The sequence below is a fragment of the Lates calcarifer genome, linkage group LG21 (genome assembly GCF_001640805.2).
Source record: "Lates calcarifer isolate ASB-BC8 linkage group LG21, TLL_Latcal_v3, whole genome shotgun sequence".
NCBI classification, from domain to species: Eukaryota; Metazoa; Chordata; class Actinopteri; family Centropomidae; genus Lates; species Lates calcarifer.
Genome location: NC_066853.1, coordinates 2,109,183 through 2,134,448, shown reverse-complemented (window position 1 = coordinate 2,134,448; position 25,266 = coordinate 2,109,183). Strand labels below are relative to the sequence as shown.

The 25,266-nt window shown below is 40.7% G+C and overlaps 3 protein-coding genes and 3 non-coding genes across 6 annotated transcripts; all 6 read right to left on the bottom strand.

Moving 5' to 3' along the window:
* Positions 1-83: 83 nt before the first annotated feature.
* Positions 84-4,949, bottom strand: rps3 (ribosomal protein S3). The gene is made up of 7 exons (XM_018685259.2): positions 4,831-4,949; positions 3,634-3,764; positions 3,192-3,285; positions 2,467-2,561; positions 1,163-1,350; positions 871-1,074; positions 84-160 (listed from the first exon to the last, which is right to left on the bottom strand). Exons 1-6 carry the CDS (start codon positions 4,858-4,860, stop codon positions 875-877), a joined length of 738 nt encoding a protein of 245 aa, XP_018540775.1. The 5' UTR covers positions 4,861-4,949; the 3' UTR covers positions 84-160; positions 871-874.
* LOC127139086 (small nucleolar RNA SNORD15) lies at positions 414-563 on the bottom strand. Its single transcript, XR_007808974.1, has one exon. It is a non-coding gene; the product is annotated as a small nucleolar RNA SNORD15 (small nucleolar RNA).
* On the bottom strand, positions 1,525-1,674 carry LOC127139085 (small nucleolar RNA SNORD15). Its single transcript, XR_007808973.1, has one exon. It is a non-coding gene; the product is annotated as a small nucleolar RNA SNORD15 (small nucleolar RNA).
* Positions 2,780-2,929, bottom strand: LOC127139087 (small nucleolar RNA SNORD15). The gene has a single exon (XR_007808975.1). It is a non-coding gene; the product is annotated as a small nucleolar RNA SNORD15 (small nucleolar RNA).
* Positions 4,950-5,788: 839 nt separating the features above from the next.
* LOC108888993 (uncharacterized) lies at positions 5,789-14,355 on the bottom strand. The gene is made up of 10 exons (XM_018685255.2): positions 14,155-14,355; positions 13,119-13,290; positions 12,682-12,785; positions 11,345-11,433; positions 11,002-11,218; positions 10,158-10,258; positions 9,939-10,050; positions 7,730-7,931; positions 6,865-7,194; positions 5,789-6,614 (listed from the first exon to the last, which is right to left on the bottom strand). Exons 2-10 carry the CDS (start codon positions 13,217-13,219, stop codon positions 6,476-6,478), a joined length of 1,395 nt encoding a protein of 464 aa, XP_018540771.1. The 5' UTR covers positions 13,220-13,290; positions 14,155-14,355; the 3' UTR covers positions 5,789-6,475.
* A 124-nt stretch (positions 14,356-14,479) lies between these two features.
* Positions 14,480-23,197, bottom strand: LOC108888994 (uncharacterized). Its single transcript, XM_018685256.2, has 10 exons — positions 23,044-23,197; positions 21,506-21,677; positions 21,069-21,172; positions 18,940-19,028; positions 18,597-18,813; positions 17,901-18,001; positions 17,682-17,793; positions 17,072-17,273; positions 16,207-16,536; positions 14,480-15,956 (listed from the first exon to the last, which is right to left on the bottom strand). Exons 2-10 carry the CDS (start codon positions 21,604-21,606, stop codon positions 15,818-15,820), a joined length of 1,395 nt encoding a protein of 464 aa, XP_018540772.1. The 5' UTR covers positions 21,607-21,677; positions 23,044-23,197; the 3' UTR covers positions 14,480-15,817.
* Between the last annotated feature and the right edge of the window lie 2,069 nt (positions 23,198-25,266).

Sequence of the window (25,266 nt, the reverse complement as noted above, 5' to 3'; positions counted from 1 at the left end):
GCTGCTGGCTGCCAGGGTTTACCTGTACCTCCAACATTTCCTGAGCTTTTCACGTGTAACAAAGTGACCACGACATGTTTGAGTGTATTTTCCAGATTTTATTGTTTTTGTACACAAAAAACACAGGGTCTTGCTTCCATCAGGTGGAACGGTTGAAAACCTGTAAAAACACAAAACAAATCAGAGTTAAAAACCAGCTCTAAACACACACTTTAAATTTAGTATTAAAACTGTGTTTTAAAGCTACTGGAAATTTGAGGCAGCTCAAGAGAGTAAACTCCAGTAAATCCTGTAGATTTTTAGGTGTAGCTCGGGTCCATCTGTAGTATTTTAGTAGCTTACTGCATTGACGTGTTGTTGACATTTAAGTCTGTAACTTAAAGCTGCTTAAACTGTGTTTGTGCAGCTTCAACCCTTCTCAGACAAATGCCTCGATGTCTTCAACCGAAAAGGACTCCCTGCTCTGAGGGACTGGAGCAGAGCCACAGAACGTGGACCTGAACCAGCAACCAGCAGAACCAGACTGAGTTCTGTTCCGACTCGTCATCGTATCATCACTGAAGGGACAGAAACTGAGACCCTGACTTGACGTTATTTAATGTGTATTTGTCTTCCTGACCTGCATCTCTCCTCAGCTCTGCAGAATTTAGTAACTGTTCACATGTGAAAAAAGACGTCTCCACTTCCTCCACAAACCAGACTTATCTGAAAAATTAACACCTAAACATCCTGCAGCACAGTAAGAACTGGATGTGTTCTTCAATGTTTTTGGGACGGGGTTTATGTCCTAAACTGCAGCTGGCCACCAGAGGGCGATCAAGACGTTTCGGCTTCTCTTTTTACCTCCTACACCCCCCGGCCGTCTCTTACCCTCTTATGCGGTGGGCACAGGTGCTCCCTGGGGCATGACGGGCACCTCTGGCTTGGCCCCCTTCTGCTCAGACATGGGTGTGGTGGGCAGATGCTCCTCCTTGGGCTCAACGATGCTGACGTGGTCGGGCAGGGGCTTCTTGGGGCCAATCTTGCCGCTGGGGTCCCAGGGCAGCATGATCTTCACCTTGATGCCCAGCACACCTGAGGATGACCAACAGGCTCATCAGTCAACGTGTATTAGCACCGACAGTGAGGTGTTATTCGTTTAACGGAGCTGCTGTGAACTCACCCTGCCTTAGCAGGACGTGGCGGACTGCTGTGTCGACGTAGTAGTTGACGGGGTCTCCGCTGTGGATCATCAGGCCGTCCACAAACTTCATGGACTTGGCCCTCTGACCCCTCAGCTTGCCGGACACCACAACCTCGCAGCCCTTGGCACCGCTCTCCATGATGAACCTCAGAACACCGTAGCACGCCCTGAAAGAGCAGAGGGGTGAGAACGGTCTTAACACGAAGCCGTCGACTCAGAAACACAGAGGTGTGTCGAGAACATCTGCTGCACTGATGGAGGACGACAGATGAAGCATGAGACGGATTCATTTCCTTTCTCACTAAGTTGTTTTTAAGCAGCTGAGAGAGCGCAGCTTCAACCCTTCTCAGACAAATGCCTCGATGTCTTCAACCGAAAAGGACTCCCTGCTCTGAGGGACTGGAGCAGAGCCACAGAACGTGGACCTGAACCAGCAACCAGCAGAACCAGACTGAGTTCTGTTCCGACTCGTCATCGTATCATCACTGAAGGGACCAAGACTCAGGACACTGAACAAACACAGACCAGGCTGTGTGAGACAGAGGCCAGTTTCTGCTGTGAACTCTGATAATCAGTGAAATATTTCTGCAGAAAAACAATAACTGCTTCTGATGTCATGAACAAGTCTGACCTGCAGTCTGTTTTATTTCCTATTTATATCATGAAAATAAATGTCTTTTATTTATGAACAAAACTGTTTTTAAAACATCAAACCAAATTTCATTCACATCACTACATGAAGCTTTTGAACCACCAACATTAAACATCCAGTTCACGGTCATCACTGCTAAAACTGCACTACGAGCTTTGACTGAAGCTGCATGAGACTGTTCAACCTGCTTTATGGCGTCACTACTACCAACAATACAGAGGAAGCTGACCAATCACAGTCCTCTCTGCAGCTGCAGTGTATAAGCTCTAAATCTACACCCAAAAACCTTCACACACACAATGCTACACTCCCCTTAGATTCTCCACATCTGATCAACCATTATTAAAATTTAAATAATTAATAATAATTTAACTAAGGCACATGCATCATTTTGTTCTGCTGCAAAGAACATGGTGTTAAATACAAAGTACACAAGCGGCTGAAAGTGGAATAAAGCCGGGCTGCTGCTTGCAAAGTAACATTTCTGATACGATGTGAAGGAATCCAACATTATGAAGAGCTACAGTTCAGAGATTCTTCTCGATCAAGTGTCTCAAAAATGACTAATTTAAAGTGGTGTCTTGTCAACTATAAGCGACAGCATGTTGAATTAGTCGTGTGAGCTGCTTACCTACGAACAGCCAGGCCTCCCAGCAGCTTGTAGCGCAGAGACTCAGCCTGAGCGATGGCGCACAGGCCACGAGTGGCAACTTTCTCAGCGTACAGCTAACAGAGAGGAGAGAGAGTTCAGTCAAACATCATGAATCAGAGAAACGATATTTAGCATTTGGTTAATTGCAGATTAAAGAATTTAGAATTTACAGTTTCCTAGAGTTTGCATGCACCCTGCTCTCAGAAGTGAACAGAGAATATGACTGCTGTCAGGGACGTTAATCTGTCTTGTCTCTGTTTTAGGAGATGCAGCACACTCCTGATGCTTTGACCCTTCTCAGACAAATGCCTCTGTGTCTTCACTTGGAAAGGACTCCTGACATCTGAAGACCTGGAGCAGAGCCACAGAACGTGGACCTGAACCAGTATCAGCAGAGTCAGACCGAGTCCTGCTCTGTCTCGTCATCGTATCATCACTGAAGGGAGGACAATCAAGACTCAGGAGCCTCTACACCTGCATTCGTCTGGTTAACGTGAGAAAAATGCATCTTTCTTTCAGCCACATTGCTCTGCACTTTAAACTTGTAACCACTTATGAATATAAACAGTGTGGATTCATTTTTCAGCATTACAAGCCATTAAGTTCTACTAACGTTGACTCCACTGCTCTATTTTGTCCTGCTGCAGTAGTAAAAGACTTGAGTTGATGTTTGTTTGTTATATAATTCACATTGGTTCTCTTACCTCCACGCTGCCCTCAGGGAAGCCAAACCTCTTCTGGACCACAGCGGTCAGCTCTCTGATCCGACGACCCTTCTCTCCCAGAACATTCTGGGTCCTAAAGACAGTTTAAGGGATTAATACACTCTGTTCCTGCTGTCAACAGCATCCAGCTTAAAGTTCTGTCAAGATCATGGTTCAGTCTAGTCCTGATGTCATGTTCACGTCATTTGGGACGGACAGTGGACTCCCATGTTACAACCTGCTAGCATTCATGTTATCCAGGTAGTTGTATGATTACATTACGACTTGGGAACGAATGTGAGCATAATAGTCTTGATATAGCACAACACAGACAGTTTACTTTTTAGTATTTTACTCTGATGTTATTAGTAGAAGCTGCTTCCAGCATCTGTGCTTCTGCAAACAACTCATATACGACAACCTTAAAGGTTTGGACGCTCACCTTGTAGCCAGGATGATGATCTCAGTCCTGGTCGGAGTCACACGCACCTCCACACCGGAGTAGCCATCTTCAGCAAGCTCGCGAGTCAGGAACTCGTTCAGCTCGGCCTTGAAGATACCGTCTGAGACGAACTGAGGGAAAAAACCACAGGGTCAGACTCAGAATGAAACAACTGACTGTCACTGTGCACAAATACAACTTTAGTAAAGGCTACGACAATGTGTCAATGGTGGCATGGAATAACAAAATAAAAATGAATGATCTACACTTTAATTCTTTGCTCTATAACAGGGAAATTCACAGCTTGTGTTTGTGATAGATTCGTGTAGATTTGTTTTAAACCAGAGCAACTCAGGCCTGTTAAAACAAACTGTTAAGATGCTGCACAGACAGAAAATACAAGGACTGAATGACAGCACTAATGTATTTGGGATATGAGTACATTCAGATGCCCAGTATCTGAGCTAAGGTACATGGATATTAAAATGAGAAGTAGAGCACTCATGAGCGATCACTCCACCTGCACTAGCATCATTGAAATAAGCAGGTCTGGGGATATTTAGATATTAAATAACGTAACAAACCCTGAGGAACCGCATGTCAGGGGTTTTTAAAGGTGTTTTAACGCCAATAAACTCATATGTGATGCTGTTGTCAGTCGTTTATGTCCATTTAAAACACTCCACATAATCCTTCACAACCTTTACGTGCTGTATTCAAACGCTGCAAACTGAATGCGATACTCTGTCTTTGCTAAACTTCACGATATCTGCCGGTTTATCTGGGATAGGGAGCTGTTTCTCGGTCTCCGTTCATTTGACTGTGAAGCTAACTCACCGGCTAACCCACGTTAGGACAAATAAAACTACAGAAACGAGCAGCGATATTTCACAAATTTGAAAGTATAAAACTAAAACTGCCGCGTACACAAACTACCAGAGTTTTATCTGGGCCCCATGTCTGCGGGTGCCGGGTTATTAACTCATCTCTACCCGCAGGAGACCGAGCCATGTTAGCAAGCCAAATGAGGAGGTCGCTCCGCCGGCAGCATCTAGATTAATCCTCTCCGGACCGGAGGCGCGTAAACTCGACCAACACCGGGACAAACACGGAACACTGGTATCGTAGCCGACATGATGCCATTTTTACAGAAACTCGCTGTGTTTGTGAGTAAAACGCGGATAAAACTGTGCTAACCTTCCTCTTCTTGGAGATTTGCACCGCCATCTTCCAATAGGCCGTAGACAGGAAAGGACCGTCAACGGACGCGGAAATGCTTTTATACCAAAATGGCCAACTTCCGGTGACTGTTTGTTCAGGCTGCGTTGGGACTTGTAGTTTTTTTTGTTTGATTTCTCTATCAGTCACAGCAGGAAAACGAGGAAAACGTGTCGTAGTTACAACTAATCAAAGTTACTGATATCGTTGATGATGATTTCAGGAAGTAGTCACATTAGTGGCAAAGTTAGTGTTTGGTCAAATACTATACACACATATATGAAATAAAGCAAGTGGCTGTTATGAGACGATATAAATCCTTCTCTATGTAATATACTGTATTCAAACAGCTCTGCGATAAATGCTACCTCCGTTGACGTTAATTTACATACATGGCAGAGGACAGGACATTAAAAAACAGAGTTGAAAATAAAAGTTCTGTTGCTTTTAATTGTTACATGTCGAAAGTTTTCACCGGATGTCTTGGTTTAATGTTTCTGTCTTTGGTAGCATTAATATTCAGTCCCCTCTAGTGGTCACATGGTGGGACTGCAACACTACAATAAATTCGTGGTTGACACACGTAGGAACACTACTGTATCTGATATGAAATACCCCCTGCAGCATGCAATGCATTTCACTAAACAGACCTTTAATAAATACCATCCCTGCAGTTCTTTTGTCCATTAGCAAACATAGCAATGCACAGAGTAGATGTGAGAGAGGTCCCGTCTCTCGCGATAGTTTGAGAAAGGGTCCCCAGAAGTGCTGCTTCGTATTGTTTGTTTTCTTTGCTGCCCTCTAGTGAACACAAAGGGAAACTACATCAGTGATGTCTAGTTTACATGTTTCTTAATATTCTGCCTCCAATGATCCAGTTTAATGTCTGCAAATTTTCATGTATTAGAAAACACTGTGAAAGTGGATGTAACTGTCTTCCAGTCCAAAACCTTTATTGATCATTTACAGCAGGACACTACAGACAGCAATGCTCCACAATAGCTTAAAAATACATTAATTAAAGCTCAATGTATATATTAAAAATGAATTAACCACTATTCAATCACCCAAGAAAATGGTTCATACAGTACTGAAAATAAAAAATAAACCCGAGCAACAAAAATGGCCATCAAAAATACATCATCCCTGCACCGCTCTATAATGCAAAATGGAATTGTTTGTGCAGTCAGCAAGCAACATATTTAACATGTTTAAAAAGTCAGCACAGATCAGATTAAATAATTAAACTATAAATTCCTGAAGAATAATTCCTCTCCCTGAGTTAAAAGGATGAAAGTCTGGATGGACACTTACACTTCACCTAGTGGCCAATAAGTGAACAACATTTGCATTTGGTGCTTTGAGTAGAGACACGCACACACCAACAGAGGCTACTGTATGCTGTCCTCTGGTAGAAGTCCATTCTCTCTGAGTACAGTATTGACAGTATTGAAGTTCACACAGATCAGGCTATTAAATGATTAAACTATAAATCCCTGAAGAATAATTCCTCTCCCTGAGTTAAAGTCTGAACGGACATTTACACCTCCACGTAGTGGCCAATAAGTGAACAACATTTGCATTTGGTGCTTTGAGTAGAGACACACGCACACACCAACGGAGGCTACTGTATGCTGTCCTCTGGTAGAAGTCCATTCTCTCTGAGTACAGTATTGACAGCTGGTATGAGGTGGGTGCTGTAGCTCAGCAGTCTGCCGTCATAAATCAGCTGGTTTGGTGTCAGCTTGGGTTGCCTCGGATCTCTGCACAGACAGAAAGCAGAGTTACAGATTGTTACAGTGTCTCTGGTGTGCCTGTTTTATCTGTTTGGGGGTAAAAGCATCAAATCTAATCTCATCTTAATCCTCTGTACTCTTTCAGGAGAATACAAATGTGTGTTTTTCTTGCAGATACCTGAACCAACAATGAGGAGGAATTGCCTCATATTCTACAAGCAAAAACAGTACAGTCACACACATGATGTGATGAGGAAGTACATAAACAAAACTCTACCTTGTGTGGTACATTCGTGCTATATTCCTGTCAACCCAGGCGCAGCCTTTGACTGACTTCAGCAGTCCGTGGACGGTTGCTCTGTACACAGCTCGTGGGTTGACAATGATCTTGAAGTTGCTGTAATGAGTTTCTGGAATGATGGGTTCATGGTACAGGTGAGCCAGGATGTTAACTCCAGACACATTCTGCCAGTGGTGGTTCTGCAGGGGCAGAGTCTGGGAGGTGGGAGGAGGCAGCGTGACGGTGATGGGGAACACGTTATTTTCAAACATGTAACACTGGTCAGCGCCATACTTCTTCTCCAACTGTGGCAACAATTCCAACCAGCTGGTAACAGAATGAGAATAAAAGAAGTCAAAATAGTTTTTAAACTTTGTTTTCCAACACCAAACTTTATAACCAGTATATAAAGTATTTATATTGCACCATAATGCACTATAAAGAAGTTGAAAGCACAGAGGATATGTTGAATCTGTTCAGATTCCCCGACCATTTCAATGGACATAATGTTTCTAGGATCACTCTATAGTGCATCCTTCTGATAATGTACACAGAATGTTCAGCTCAGGGTGTGTGTACTCTGCTGTATATCATTTTAAATTGCCAAGCTGGGGATAAATAACATTCTTTGAATTAAAGTGAAAGTTGTATTAGGATATTAATGAATTGGAAAGTCTTAAAAAAAAAACAACTAAAATCTATTCAGCACTTCTCATGAGTGTGTTCTATGTTTGTATTTTACACAGTCAATGTAATGTGAAAACTTGATAAGGAACTTAAGTTGATATCAGTTATCATTTTGGCAAGACAAAGGGCTGATTTCTAAAAACACATTTGTCTTATTCAATGAAAAAAGTGCTACCTGTTGACTGACTGAGGCAGTATGAGCTCGTCAATGTCATGCAGGGCCATATATTTAGACTGGTACATGTATCTGTAGAGACAGTCATTGAGAGCAGGAATCTGGCCGAGGTAGTGGATGTCACCTGGACCATGTGAAGGCAGCCAGCCCCGAGATACATTAATAAATTTGGACAGAGACCAAGGAATCACCTCCACTAAACCTGAGAAGGAGACGTTGGTAGAATTAGATCACAAGGACACACGTGAACAGCCAAGCAATTTAAACTTTGCATTTTTATTAGATTGTCTGAAACAAATTTAGCTGCTTGTTGCTTGTGTTTGTTGCAACACATGTTTTCTGCCCATTTTCAACTTTCTGCACATTTTCAACTTGAGCCTCCATCTGGAGAGAGTTCCACTCCTGTGGAAAACATCCTGCGTGGTCCCAGTTCCAAAGACTGCGCATCCCAGTGAGCCGAAACACTTCAGGCCAGTAGTCCTAACCTCTCACCCGATGAAGACAATGGAGAGGATCGTCCTGAGCCACATTCGTCTCCTAGTGAGTGATGTGATGGATCCCCTGCAGTTTGCCTACAGGCCTGGCATTGGTGTGGAAGACACTGTTATCTACCTGCTGCACAGATGCCTTTCACACCTGGAGAACACTGTGAGCACTGTGAAGGTCACCTTCTTTGACTTCTCCAGTGCTTTCAACACCATCCAACCATCTCTGCTCAGGGGGAAGCTGGAAGGAGCTGGAGTGGACTATAACCTGGCTGCTTGGACTACCGACTACCTCACCAACAGACCGCAGTATGTGAGGCTTCGCGACTGTGTGTCTGATGTGGTGGTCTGCAGCACGGGGGCCCCGCAGGGTACCGTACTGTCCCCCTTCCTCTTCACCCTGTACACATCGGACTTCAGACACAACACTGACAGTTGCCACCTCCACAAGTTCTCCGATGACACAGCCATTGTTGGGTTTGTCTCTCAGGGGAATGATCTGGAGTACAGGGAGGTCATCACTAACTTTGTTGACTGGTGCGGGAAGAACAATCTGCACATCAACCCCAGCAAGACGAAGGAGGTGGTGATTGACTTCAGCAGGAAGTCATTTCCCACTGCACCGGTGAACATCCAGGGTTTGGACATTGAGATTGTGGAGGGGAACAAATACCTGGGTGTTTACCCCAACAATAAACTGGACTGGTCTCATAACACCAACGCCCTGTACAAGAACCTGCTGAGAAGACTGAGGTCCTTCGGAGTGTGCAGGTCACTGCTAAGGACCTTTTATGACTCTGTGGTGGCCTCTGCCATCTTCTATGCAGTGGTCTGCTGGAGCAGTGGATCCTCAGAGAGAGACAGGAAGAGACTGAATAGGCTGGTCAGACGGGCCGGCTCTGTCCTGGACTGCTCTCTGGACTCCACTGAGGAGGTGGGTGAGAGGAGGATGTTGGCCAGGCTGACGTCTATCATGGACAACCCCTCCCACCCCCTGCATGAGACTTTGGGAGACCTGAGTAGCTCCTTCAGCAACAGACTGCTGCATCCGTGGTGCAAGAAGGAGGACTACTGCAGGTCATTCATTCCAACAGCCATCAGACTATACAACACCAGACTGACCCAACAATAAACCAGAAAATTTTGGACTTTGGACTTTTCTGGTCACTTTATTTTTGCACAAATTTTCATCTACCTCAATAATTATTTTCTCCTATATTTTACGACCATACATTTCACAACTGCACATTTTCTATTTATTACGGAGACTTTTTCTAATGCTGATTGCTGCACTTTAACCTTTTCACTTTGTTTACTTCTGTGCCTTTCTATATTATATTTTTTATTTTTATTTTTCTATTTTTCCTATTTTGGTCCCCCATGTTTCTTGCTGCTGTAACATGTGAATTTCCCACAAGTGGGATAAATAAAGTCTATCTAACTAGAATTCTGGGACTTGGATTACATGACTGAGTGCAAAGTGAAAGTAGTGATGAAGCAATGAAGAACTGCTGCTCTGGTAGAAACTCAGTGTTATCATTAACCCTGTTTTCAGCAGCAGCGTGGCTTGCATCAAACATTGAAAAAATCTACAAAAGTCAATACCAGGAAAAGGGCGTTTTCGTAGTTCAGCTCATACTGAGGACAAGTGCTTGTGCTATCACTATAAACTTTAAAATTCCTTTCTGAAACAATCTCACTCCAACAAAAGCAACATACTCCACCTTTGTGAGTGTAGTAGTCCAGTATGCGCTGTGTTTCAGGGCTGCAGCTGGTCTTATAGACGACAACCCTGTTCACCCCTAGTAACTGCAGCATTTCCAAACTCTGGACCAGCTGAAATTTAACATAGGCATTTAGTTTGAATTTTTTCTTTTTAGAAAAATCGAAAAGAAAAAAGTTAAGTTGAAAATAACAATAAAATCAGTGTTATGTGGCTTTACCTGTAACACGTTGGTGAAATCGAACATGGTGGAGAGGCAGACAGTGAAGTTGTATGGAAAGGAGTCACTTTTCACCTTCTGGTTCTTCACCTCCACAGACTCTTTATTTTGATTTAAGAGGCCACAGAAAAGAACCACAGATATGTTTAGACAGTCACATGTCTTTATTGTACTCCTAAACTACAGTATGTTCAAGGCTGCAGACATTCACTGAAATATACTTGAAACTTATTCAATTACTTGCTGTCCACTATAATCAGAGAAATTGTTTATGTCAGTTTTCCACAAAAATGCCAAACATTCATTAGTTCCAGATTCTCACTTGTGAGAATTTGATGCTTTCCTTTGTCTTATGTAACAATAAACAGAATATCTTTGGGTTTTTGACTTAATTTCCACACAAATAATCAACTGGTTGTTGATGTTAAAAACCACACATGTGTGCTTCATGGTGGCAGGATAAGAAAAGTTCACCAAAGAAAAGAAAAGAATTCACCAAAATCATAAAGGTACATCATCTGGGCATCATGAATGTCTGTACAAAGTTTGGTGCCAATGCCAATCTATGTGGTGGATGATGAGATATTCCAAGAAATAATAACAATAAATAAATAACAATAATAATGATAACTTTGACCTCCAGAGGAAGTCAGGGAATCACCAGAGTCAACAGGATTCATCTTCTGGGGACCATCAATATTTGAACAAAATTTCATGGTGCCCACAGATACTTCAGTCTTGATCAAAGTGGTGGACCAACTGACAGACAGACTAACATTACCATCGTCTCTAGAGCCATAATGCTAACACAGCTAACACCCTGATGTGTGGGATCTATCAGTACCTCCAGATTTGTTTGCAGCAGAGGTCACAGCGATATGAGACACAGTCTCACAGCCTGAAGGGATAGGACACATGATGTCTGCTGTCCCATATGGAAAGTCAAAGTGATCAGTGTGGACACTGCTGACACCGTCAGAGATGTGCAGTTGATCCTGACAACAGAGGAGGCAATGGTAGGCTACGGTCTCCTTCCTCAGCACCACTGCAATGACACGAACCTGGTCCAAGAAGAGGACAATAAGGATGATATTAGAATGTTTAGTGCTCCCTGTGGACATTGAACACAGCAGTATTGTTGCCATGTTGTACCACTGAGAACCTCAGGGAGTAAAGACTTCACTGACCTCCCTATTTCCTGTGCGGTGCTCCTGATAAGCTGATACCAGCAGTGTCTTCGTCCTGCTGACCGCCACGATAGACAGCTTTTGAGGAGCTGCACAAGTGGAAAATGTTAAATGAAGTTGGTGCCTGAGTGCCTGACAAGAGAGTGTTTGTCCCTTCACAAAAACTATTAAGCTCTACATACCAGAACATCAGGAAACAGAAAGCCAAAGAAATGTTTAGGTTAGTGTGATCACACAATAAAAGGATCGTTAAATCAAAGTTAGTTGCTGAGATCTGAGAACACAGTGATCAGAAGAAAACACTAAAAAGAAGTTGGGTCAACAAACACCCAAGTTAGTTAAACTTACTTGGAAAAGAAGACAAAGAATAAAATTCCTAAATACACATCTGCTGACCTCCTGCCTTTGACCAAACGGTAATTCTAAGTAACCTCACACAACTGAATTTGTATGAGGTTACTTAGAATTACTGTTGCATTTCTGGTGGCTCACTTTCCATTTGACATCCAAGTAAAGCAGTTTCAATAATTTGGATGAACAGTTGTCTTATTTCCATCCTGCCTGATCTTTGCACTGTTTTTTTTTCCATCTTCAGAAATTAAGTTGGAACAATAGTATCCTAATCAACTGAGATGATGGTGAAAACTACAAAATAAAATAAAAACCAAATTTAAATAAACTGGGATTATCCTTTAAACCTAGGGTCAGCAGCAACTGACTTGGTGAGTACAATCATCTGTATGTTCTGAACATATATCAGGTTTGACAGTAGAAGTGCAAGTGCAACCAATGTAGTTTCACGTTTTAGAAACATTTCAGACCTCACCCAGGCACATCATTTAATATCAGTGAGTTTAAACTATTTTGAAAAAAAACTATTTTGGCTTTATACCTAACAATTTTAAATGCACTGTAAATATAAAAAGAGATATGCATACAATAACTTTTATAATAATCATTAGAGAAAAGTAGGCAGAAGGAAGGAAATAGGGAATATAGTTTGTGGACTGATGGGGGTAATGGGTTCTACTTATACACACTGTGTGATGCCACAGATCCCTCTAACTGTTGGGTTAGGGTTTGTATTTGAATTCTCTTGACAACCCCTCACCCAAAAAAGTTCACAGTCAACACTGCAGTTACTCAGGACCTCAGCAATACACCTGCCAAGTTTGAAGTGAATTGGATGAGCAGTTGTTGAGAAAATCAAAGGACAGACAGACTGAAAAAGAGAATTCTAGAGAGATTTCTGGATTTATATTAAGATAAACAGTGGGTGAGGAGAACAGGAAGAGAAGGGTTTTGTTTAGAACAGATATCAGTGATGGTTAGTTTACCCATTTGTCCAGGATAACACTGTTGTCCTGAATGATGCACTGGAATCTGAGGCTTAATGGGTTTTGGATTGGACACAGTCGCATCCTGGAAGATCTCATGTGGCCTGTGGTTCCACAACAAGGGAGAGGTCACTTGATTTAATCACATTATTCTGTCACTGTAGTTTTTCTCCATTGTTCAGAAGCAGTTTTATTGTTAGGTGACTTCTAGCGGTTGTAGTGATAGGCTGGTGTAATAGTTAATAGTTTCTAATAGATAATGTATATTGAATTAAAGATAATCACCAAATTTTGTGCACTACCAAGACTTTTGGATCCTCCAAAGACCAAGACATTACTGTCACGTATAATGCCACAGTTGGAGTTGGCTGAATGAAACCCAGGACATTTGAATCATTGTCAGGGTGAAGCTGATAAGAACAAGTGATTTAACCCACCTGTAGATCCAAATCAGCAGGGGGGCAGTGAAGACAGAGAAGACAGTGACGCCAATGAAGAGCCATTTCAACAATGTGGAGATTTTTTGTTGAGCAGGCATACTGTCTCACATATTGTCTCCGTTCTGCTGGTTTCAGCTCAGATATGTCTCCCTGACCCAAGGGGAGAAACCTGGACAAGCAGAAGGTAAGTGAATAACTCTAATCATTTCTCACAGATGCTTCAGCTCCAGCTGCTCAGATACCCTCAGTGGAGGATCTCTGTCAACCTAAACAACCATATAGGTTGTTTGTCTCTGCAGCAGGGGATACAGTGGGATCCAAATGTCTGAGACCAAATCTCTGATATTGTCAGATAAACCCGCACTTAGACGGTGCTTTTCATATCTACTATTCAAAGTGCGTCACACTGCGGGAAACATTCACACACACATGTTACGCAAATAACACACGGATGGTTCTTGCCTAAGGATACTACGACACATTGAATGGAGGAGTGATCCAGTGATCTTCCAGTTAGTGGCTTCTCTCTCTCTCTCTCTCTCTCTCTCTCTCTCTCTCTCTCTATCTATCTATCTTTTCTTGCAAAGTTTTATGCAAATGAATAATTACAGGAAGAAAAACCGTTTCAGTGTGTGAATGGAGTGCGTGGCTGTTTAGGAAAATATAATAAATACAATAAATTACTCCCTTTTTTATCACATACCACACTCTTCCTTATTTTCCTTATGGTGCATTAGCCAAGAGGGAATAACGGAAAATTCACACAATCACGTTTTCTCCTGGCATTTTATCACTCCCATGATGAAAGATTCAATAGACACATTCTTACCGAACAGTTAGCTGAATATAATGAATTAGCATTTATAATGCACATAGGCGACAGTAAATGGTTCTATCGGGACCATGCGTAATACTCCATTACTCCACTCAATACACTCTGTGTATTTAGTTAGGTAAAAATACTATTTTTGACGTTTTACTGCACCTTTAATCTAGGTATTATTCACGTTTTGAGAATGTAGATGTATCTCACCTGTCTCACGCAGAAGAAAGTGTTAGGGTTAAAATCTGATGTCTAGAATTGTCTTGTCTTGATATCAGATGGTAAAAGCTGAATTATATCCGCGTCAGTTCACATCTATAACACTCTGTAGCCTCCCGCTTCCTGTTAGAAATTACTTTCATTATAAACCAGTCCTGACAGATGAGGAAGTAAACGTTCAAGTCCACAAGAAAAGTAATATTTGATGGTAAAAAAGAGGGATTGTCCTGGTCAGAGAAATGGAAATTAAAAACAATAGCATCCAAACAGATTATTCATTTAAAAAGCACATTAGAACAACATGCAGAAGACAATAAGCTGTACATATTTTTTTTAATTTAAATGTTAATGTTGTGGTTAGAGTGTTTCCTTCCTCCTGTTTAACTTAGAATTTTCTGAGTCTGTTCCTGTTCACAGATGGAATCTACACAGTCAGACAGGGAGTACAACAAGGTTCAATTTCAATTCAGTTCAGTTCAGTTCAGTTCAGTTCAGTTCAGTTCAATTCAATTCAATTCAATTCAAGGTGACTGAACAACAGTTTAAAAGTCATATTGACACAACAAATGTTTTGTCACATGTTAAGTGACACACGGACACAATTTTGAACCCCATAATTATCAGTGTAAAAGTGACATATTTAAATTTATGAGTCTGCCCAGTAACACACACACACTCTGAAAATGTGTGATCCGATAACCAAAGTGGTGATCGCAGAGCCTGACAGACTTCTGCATTATTTAATAAACTGCTACATACACATAAAAAACAGAGCGATGATCAGATCAGATAAATTTCTAACTTTCTCTGAGCTGACAGAGGTGGTTTCTTTCTGTGACGACTGAACATTCTCCAGCTCTTCACTTCATATTTCATGCAGTTTGTGGCACAGACACATTTCCTCATCATGTTGATCTCTGCTCAGTCAGTGTGCTTTGTTTCTTTTGATTTTTCTTATTTAAAAGGTTTCTCCAGAACTGTTTGTGTCTGTGGAAATGGCTGTTGACAGTTGATTTGTTGTTTGTGAATCATGATTACTTACTGTCAACGTTCAGTCACCCAAGAAAATGATTCATACCGTACTGTAAGAAATAAACGCAACTCTCTCTGCAGTGTAAAATCTCCCGCAAACACAGATTAGCTGGTGACATTTGCAGCTCACTTCTGTTGTCTCTGCATCTTGAAGCAATTTCTTCTTCATTTGCAGGATGTTTTTTTGTAGCTCAAGAGCTGATACCGCAAAACAGAACAGTTGCAGTCGACATGCAACATGTTGTCAACCACCCTGGCCAAAGATTCAGAGTACCCTGCATCAAGTACAATAGGAATAAAAACTCCTTTGTTACTTGTGTAATAAACTTGCTAAATTTGCACATGTAATTTTATATAAGTCTTAATTTTTGTGTCCACATAATGTGTCCTTTACAGGCAACAGAAAAGGATCTGGATCTTCACTCACTCACTTTCAGTTTGATTTTTAAAAAAAGTTCACACAGATCAGGCTATTAAATGATTAAACTATAAATCCCTGAAGAATAATTCCTCTCCCTGAGTTAAAGTCTGAACGGACATTTACACCTCCACCTAGTGGCCAATAAGTGAACAACATTTGCATTTGGTGCTTTGAGTAGAGACACGCACACACCAACGGAGGCTACTGTATGCTGTCCTCTGGTAGAAGTCCATTCTCTCTGAGTACAGTATTGACAGCTGGTATGAGGTGGGTGCTGTAGCTCAGCAGTCTGCCGTCATAAATCAGCTGGTTTGGTGTCAGCTTGGGTTGCCTCGGATCTCTGCACAGACAGAAAGCAGAGTTACAGATTGTTACAGTGTCTCTGGTGTGCCTGTTTTATCTGTTTGGGGGTAAAAGCATCAAATCTAATCTCATCTCAATCCTCTGTACTCTTTCAGGAGAATACAAATATGTGTTTTTCTTGCAGATACCTGAACCAACAATGAGGAGGAATTGCCTCATATTCTACAAGCAAAAACAGTACAGTCACACACATGATGTGATGAGGAAGTACATAAACAAAACTCTACCTTGTGTGGTACATTCGTGCTATATTCCTGTCAACCCAGGCGCAGCCTTTGACTGACTTCAGCAGTCCGTGGACGGTTGCTCTGTACACAGCTCGAGGGTTGACAATGATCTTGAAGTTGCTGTAATGAGTTTCTGGAATGATGGGTTCATGGTACAGGTGAGCCAGGATGTTAACTCCAGACACATTCTGCCAGTGGTGGTTCTGCAGGGGCAGAGTCTGGGAGGTGGGAGGAGGCAGCGTGACGGTGATGGGGAACACGTTATTTTCAAACATGTAACACTGGTCAGCGCCATACTTCTTCTCCAACTGTGGCAACAATTCCAACCAGCTGGTAACAGAATGAGAATAAAAGAAGTCAAAATAGTTTTTAAACTTTGTTTTCCAACACCAAACTTTATAACCAGTATATAAAGTATTTATATTGCACCATAATGCACTATAAAGAAGTTGAAAGCACAGAGGATATGTTGAATCTGTTCAGATTCCCCGACCATTTCAATGGACATAATGTTTCTAGGATCACTCTATAGTGCATCCTTCTGATAATGTACACAGAATGTTCAGCTCAGGGTGTGTGTACTCTGCTGTATATCATTTTAAATTGCCAAGCTGGGGATAAATAACATTCTTTGAATTAAAGTGAAAGTTGTATTAGGATATTAATGAATTGGAAAGTCTTAAAAAAAAAACAACTAAAATCTATTCAGCACTTCTCATGAGTGTGTTCTATGTTTGTATTTTACACAGTCAATGTAATGTGAAAACTTGATAAGGAACTTAAGTTGATATCAGTTATCATTTTGGCAAGACAAAGGGCTGATTTCTAAAAACACATTTGTCTTATTCAATGAAAAAAGTGCTACCTGTTGACTGACTGAGGCAGTATGAGCTCGTCAATGTCATGCAGGGCCATATATTTAGACTGGTACATGTATCTGTAGAGACAGTCATTGAGAGCAGGAATCTGGCCGAGGTAGTGGATGTCACCTGGACCATGTGAAGGCAGCCAGCCCCGAGATACATTAATAAATTTGGACAGAGACCAAGGAATCACCTCCACTAAACCTGAGAAGGAGACGTTGGTAGAATTAGATCACAAGGACACACGTGAACAGCCAAGCAATTTAAACTTTGCATTTTTATTAGATTGTCTGAAACAAACTTAGCTGCTCAAAGAGTGTTTGTTGTAACAAGAATTCTGGAACTTGGATTACATGACTGAGTGCAAAGTGAAAGTAGTGATGAAGCAATGAGGAACTGCTGCTCTGGTAGAAACTCAGTGTTATCATTAACCCTGTTTTCAGCAGCAGCGTGGCTTGCATCAAACATTGAAAAAATCTACAAAAGTCAATACCAGGAAAAGGGCGTTTCCGTAGTTCAGCTCATACTGAGGACAAGTGTTTGTGCTATCACTATAAACTTTAAAATTCCTTTCTGAAACAGTCTCACTCCAACAAAAGCAACATACTCCACCTTTGTGAGTGTAGTAGTCCAGTATGCGCTGTGTTTCAGGGCTGCAGCTGGTCTTATAGACGACAACCCTGTTCACCCCCAGTAACTGCAGCATTTCCAAACTCTGGACCAGCTGAAATTTAACATAGGCATTTAGTTTGAATTTTTTCTTTTTAGAAAAATCGAAAAGAAAAAAGTTAAGTTGAAAATAACAATAAAATCAGTGTTATGTGGCTTTACCTGTAACACGTTGGTGAAATCGAACATGGTGGAGAGGCAGACAGTGAAGTTGTATGGAAAGGAGTCACTTTTCACCTTCTGGTTCTTCACCTCCACAAACTCTTTATTTCGATTTAAGAGGCCACAGAAAAGAACCACAGATATGTTTAGACAGTCACATGTCTTTATTGTACTCCTAAACTACAGTATGTTCAAGGCTGCAGACATTCACTGAAATATACTTAACTTAAATTACTTGCTGTCCACTATATTCAGAGAAATTGTTTATGTCAAATTTCCCCAAAAATGCCAAACATTCATTAGTTCCAGATTCTCACTTGTGAGAATTTGATGCTTTCCTTTGTCTTATGTAACAATAAACATAATATCTTTGGGTTTTTGACTTAATTTCCACACAAATAATCAACTAGTTGTTGATGTTAAAAACCACACATGTGTGCTTCATGGTGGCAGGATAAGAAAAGAAAAGAGTTTGACCTGCTGATGATGCCAGAGGAAGTCAGGGAATCACCAGAGTCAACAGGATTCATCTTCTGGGCACCATCAATATCTGAACAAAATTTCATGGTGCCCACAGATACTTCAGTCTTTAAATCAAAGTGGTGGACCAACTGACAGACAGACTAACATTACCATCGTCTCTAGAGCCATAATGCTAACACAGCTAACACCCTGATGTGTGGGATCTATCAGTACCTCCAGATTTGTTTGCAGCAGAGGTCACAGCGATATGAGACACAGTCTCACAGCCTGATGGGATAGGACACATGATGTCTGCTGTCCCATATGGAAAGTCAAAGTGATGAGCATAGACACTGCTGACACCGTCAGAGATGTGCAGTTGATCCTGACAACAGAGGAGGCAATGGTAGGCTACGGTCTCCTTCCTCAGCACCACTGCAATGACACGAACCTGGTCCAAGAAGAGGACAATAAGGATGATATTAGAATGTTTAGTGCTCCCTGTGGACATTGAACACAGCAGTATTGTTGCCATGTTGTACCACTGAGAACCTCAGGGAGTAAAGACTTCACTGACCTCCCTATTTCCTGTGCGGTGCTCCTGATAAGCTGATACCAGCAGTGTCTTTGTCCTGTTGACCGCCACGATAGACAGCTTTTGAGGAGCTGCACAAGTGGAAAATGTTAAACGAAGTTGGTGCCTGAGTGCCTGACAAGAGAGTGTTTGTCCCTTCACAAAAACTATTAAGCTCTACATACCAGAACATTAGGAAACAGAAAGCCAAAGAAATGTTTAGGTTAGTGTGATCACACAATGAAAGGATAATTTATCAAAGTTAGTTGCTGAGATCTGAGAACACAGTGATCAGAAGAAAACACTAAAAAGAAGTTGGGTCAACAAACACCCAAGTTAGTTAAACTTACTTGGAAAAGAAGACAAAGAATAAAATTCCTAAATACACATCTGCTGACCTCCTGCCTTTGACCAAACGGTAATTCTAAGTAACCTCACACAACTGAATTTGTAGGTTACTTAGAATTACTGTTGCATTTCTGGTGGCTCACTTTCCATTTGACATCCAAGTAAAGCAGTTTCAATAATTTGGATGAACAGTTGTCTTATTTCCATCCTGCCTGATCTTTGCACTGTTTTTTTTTTCCATCTTCAGAAATTAAGTTGGAACAATAGTATCCTAATCAACTGAGATGATGGTGAAAACTACAAAATAAAATAAAAACCAAATTTAAATAAACTGGGATTATCCTTTAAACCTAGGGTCAGCAGCAACTGACTTGGTGAGTACAATCATCTGTCAAGGCGTAGCAATGTGGACACAGGCGCAAACAGGTGGCAGAGGCAGAGTTACCAAAATCAAGGTCCTTTAATAAAGCGAGGTCGGTACACAGGAGAGCAAGAAGAGAAAGCAACGGTACAAAAGGACTAGAGCTGAGGCAAGGTCAAAAAACACAGGCGAGGGTCAAAATCTATGGCTGCTAGAGAACAGGTCACTTCACAAAGGCTGGTAGGTCTGGTAGAGGCACAAGACGAACTGGCAGAGAGTGCAGGGAGACACAGACACTAAATACACAGGGGCAGGGCAGACAATGAGACACAGGTGAACCACATTAGGGCAGGGTAGGTAATCACCAGGAGGAGGGAGCACAGAAGGAAGGGGAAGACAAGACACCTGAAACAAGAGGGAGGTCAGTGATAACAAAATAAAACAGGAAATAGAACAAACATAACAGAACTAAAAAGAAAAGCCCTGGCTCAGAACTGACACCCTGACATCATCTGTATGTTCTGAACATGTTTGACAGTAGAAGGTTTGACAGTAGAAGTGCAAGTGCAACCAATGTAGTTTCATGTTTTAGAAACATTTCAGACCTCACCCAGGCACATCATTTAATATCAGTGAGTTTAAACTATTTTGAAACTAGAGCTGGGGAAGTGTTTCTTAGCCTGGTGTTGGGTTACTCTTTTAAAACATTGCCTCATGATGTCAATAAAATAATTAATTATTTCTCACGATGTAGATGTTTCAAATGCAAATGCAAATGCAAATGCAAATAATAATAGTAATAAAGACATGATACAATACACAGAATGTTCACAAAAAACACATCTTACACATGTTTTTATAAGCAGAATGTATACACATGCACTACATCAAGTTTTCTGACTTTCATTAATTTAATGTGCATGTTGGTACTGTGCATCCTGCATCCAGATTATCTTTATTACACCAATGGCTTTATACCTAACAATTTTAAATGCACTGTAAATATAAAAAGAGATATGCATACAATAACTTTTATAATAATCATTAGAGAAAAGTAGGCAGAAGGAAGGAAATAGGGAATATAGTTTGTGGACTGATGGGGGTAATGGGTTCTACTTATACACACTGTGTGATGCCACAGATCCCTCTAACTGTTGGGTTAGGGTTTGTATTTGAATTCTCTTGACAACCCCTCACCCAAAAAAGTTCACAGTCAACACTGCAGTTACTCAGGACCTCAGCAATACACCTGCCAAGTTTGAAGTGAATTGGACGAGCAGTTGTTGAGAAAATCAAAGGACAGACAGACTGAAAAAGAGAATTCTAGAGAGATTTCTGGATTTATATTAAGATAAACAGTGGGTGAGGAGAACAGGAAGAGAAGGGTTTTGTTTAGAACAGATATCAGTGATGGTTAGTTTACCCATTTGTCCAGGATAACACTGTTGTCTTGAATGATGCACTGGAATCTGAGGCTTAATGGGTTTTGGATTGGACACAGTCGCATCCTGGAAGATCTCATGTGGCCTGTGGTTCCACAACAAGGGAGAGGTCACATGATTTAATCACATTATTCTGTCACTGTAGTTTTTCTCCATTGTTCAGAAGCAGTTTTATTGTTAGGTGACTTCTAGCGGTTGTAGTGATAGACTGGTGTAATAGTTAATAGTTTCTAATAGATAATGTATATTGAATTAAAGATAATCACCAAATTTTGTGCACTACCAAGACTTTTGGATCCACCAAAGACCAAGACATTACTGTCACGTATAATGCCACAGTTGGAGTTGGCTGAATGAAACCCAGGACATTTGAATCATTGTCAGGGTGAAGCTGATAAGAACAAGTGATTTAACCCACCTGTAGATCCAAATCAGCAGGGGGGCAGTGAAGACAGAGAAGACAGTGACGCCAATGAAGAGCCATTTCAACAATGTGGAGATTTTTTGTTGAGCAGGCATACTGTCTCACATATTGTCTCCGTTCTGCTGGTTTCAGCTCAGATATGTCTCCCTGACCCAAGGGGAGAAACCTGGACAAGCAGAAGGTAAGTGAATAACTCTAATCATTTCTCACAGATGCTTCAGCTCCAGCTGCTCAGATATCCTCAGTGGAGGATCTCTGTCAACCTAAACAACCATATAGGTTGTTTGTCTCTGCAGCAGGGGATACAGTGGGATCCAAATGTCTGAGACCAAATCTCTGATATTGTCAGATAAACCCGGAAATCGTCAAATAAGTTTGAGGATTTAGAAACATTTTAAAATACAGAAGGTTATGTCATGTACAACTTAGAAGAAATATACTGTGCTATTTTTATGTCAGGAACGAATCAAAGTAAATGTAAAAGACTGACCAACATAAAATTGACCCAAACTTACAGAGCACTTTATTAGGAACACCATACTAACAATGAGCAGGGCCTCCCTTTGCTCTCAAACAGCCTCGGTTCTTCTAGACATGGATAATTTCTGCAGATTTGTCTGCAACATGTACTCTTGGACTGATCTCAAAATTAGCTCAGACAATCATAAAATTTCTATTGTGGTACTTCTTGACCGTTGACCATGTAATTCTTCAGCACGTTGAACACTGTTTGGGCCTGAGAGGCACAGTTCTTAACCTACCGTCTTCCCATCTCACTGGAAGATTATTCACTGCTTCTGTTGGTAACTCTGAATCAGATGGAGTCCCTAAAGGGTCAATTCTTGGTCCACTGCTGTTTAATTTGTATATGGTCCTGCTTGGGTCCATCATTTAGCATGTCAAAAACGAGTGTGATTTTAGATGCTGAGCTCATTTTCTCAGACTGCCCTCTATCACCTCAGAAATAAATCTAATTGGATGCTTCCTGTCTTAAAAGCTGCTTAATGCATTTATTTGAGACTAGATTATTGTCATGTACTCTTTGTTAATGGACTGCACTTACACGGTGCTTTTCATATCTACTATTCAAAGTGCGTCACACTGCGGGAAACATTCACACACACATGTTACGCAAATAATACACGGATGGTTCTTGCCTAAGGATACTACGACACATTGAATGGAGGAGTGATCCAGTGATCTTCCAGTTAGTGGCTTCTCTCTCTCTGTCTCTCTGTCTCTCTCGCTCTCTCTCTCTCTCTCTCTCTCTCTCTATCTATCTTTAATATATAAAATATAATAAATATAATAAATTGACACATTCTTACCGAACAGTTAGCTGAATATAATGAATTAGCATTTATAATGCACATAGGCGACAGTAAATGGTTCTATCGGGACCATGCGTAATACTCCATTACTCCACTCAATACACTCTGTGTATTTAGTTAGGTAAAAATACTATTTTTGACGTTTTACTGCACCTTTAATCTAGGTATTATTCACGTCTTGAGAATGTAGATGTATCTCACCTGTCTCACGCAGAAGAAAGTGTTAGATTTAAAATCTGATGTCTAGAATTGTCTTGTCTTGATATCAGATGGTAAAAGCTGAATTATATCCGCGTCAGTTCACATCTATAGCACTCTGTAGCCTCCCGCTTCCTGTTAGAAATTACTTTCATTATAAACCAATCCTGACAGATGAGGAAGTAAACGTTCAAGTCCACAAGAAAAGTAATATTTGATGGTAAAAAAGAGGGATTGTCCTGGTCAGGATTTCTAAGGAGATCTCACCAAAAATGAGAAATGGAAATCAAAAACAATTATTATTATTACAGATTATTAATTTAAAAAACACATTAGAACAACATGCAGAAGACAATAGAAAACCAAATAGACAACGCAGAATTTGAATTAACAGAGCCCAACGAGGCTGTGTTAAGTAGAAGGCAATAAATACTCATGATTCACTAACAAATCAACTGTCAACAGCCATTTCCACAGACACAAAGAAGAGTGATGTCTGATTGTCGTGTTTTTTCTGCCTAAAAACATAATCCTGTATGCCTCCATGACAAGGATCCTGTTTAATGTCTGCAAATTTAAATTCATTTTATAACAAATATTGTGAATGAAGAAAAGTTAAATTTATTTATTAAAAATTTCAGCATCAGTTTCAGTTTTATCTTTATGTTTTGTTGTTCCACTTTATGACATTTCACTGTCTTCAAAATTTCCAAGTCCTGCTTCTCAAACTAGTCTGAACACAGTTATCACTGTTCAATCACACAAGAAAATGATTCATACCGTACTGTAAGAAATAAACGCAACTCTCTCTGCGGTGTAAAATCTCCCACAAACACAGATTAGCTGGTGACATTTACAGCTCACTTCTGTTCTTTCTGCATCTTGAAGCAATTTCTTCTTCATTTGCAGGATGTTTTTTTGTAGCTCAAGAGCTGATACCGCAAAACAGAACAGTTGCAGTCGACATGCAACATGTTGTCAACCACCCTGGCCAAAGATTCAGAGTACCCTGCATCAAGTACAATAGGAATAACCTTTAAGAGCAGGCTTAACACTTTCCTTTTTGATAAATCTTATAGTTATAGTGGGTCTCTCTGTAAATATTGTATTTTAAAGATTACTTTTTGTTGTGATTTGGCGCTATCGATAAAATTGAATTGAATTTAAACTTTGCATTTTTGTTACATTGTTTGAAATCGATTTGACTCTTCTTCATACTCAAAATTTACGTGATGTCAAATCATTAAATTAATGACATTAATAGTCTGCATTTTTTAGCAATAGCCATTTAATATATCTACATACTGTAATTAGTTCTCAGTGTAGTGGTTTTCACTATAATGTTCAGCCATTCCTGTGCCAGAATCAAACCACTTCCATATGATGGATTCATGGGAAATACATGGTAAACAGATACATTAACTACTCATCTGTAGGTTTTCTGATAACACGGCTGCTCGAAGAGTGTTTGTTGCAACAAGAATTCTGGGACTTGGATTACACAACTTGCAATATGAAAATAGTGATGACATGAATGAAGCGCTGTTCTGGTAGAAATCCAATGTTCTTGTTAAACCTGTTTTCAGCAGCAGCGGGCAGTTGATACAGTTCTGATTAACCCTGGGTGCATACAGTCACGTAGGACAAAAGATGATGTGTACTTGTACAGGTGATATGAGGAAACACTGCAAAGAACTATACACTTGTATTTTTGTACCTCGAAATTCACAGACTTCCTCCTATTCTTCCCGAGAAGCTCGAGGAAAAAAGCTAATACCAGGAAAAGGGTATTTGGTAGCTCAGCTCATACTATACACACAATAAATGATGGAGAATGGAATACTTCTCCTACAATTGCTTGTGCTATCACTATAAACTTTAAAATTCCTTTCTGAAACAATCTCACTCCAACAAAAGCAACATACTCCACCTTTGTGAGTGTAGTAGTCCAGTATGCGCTGTGTTTCAGGACTGCAGCTGGTCTTATAGACGACAACCCTGTTCACCCCCAGTAACTGCAGCATTTCCAAACTCTGGACCAGCTGAAATTTAACATAGGCATTTAGTTTGAATTTTTTATTTTTAGAAAAATCGAAAAGAAAAAAGTTAAGTTGAAAATAACAATAAAATCAGTGTTATGTGGCTTTACCTGTAACACGTTGGTGAAATCGAACATGGTGGAGAGGCAGACAGTGAAGTTGTATGGAAAGGAGTCACTTTTCACCT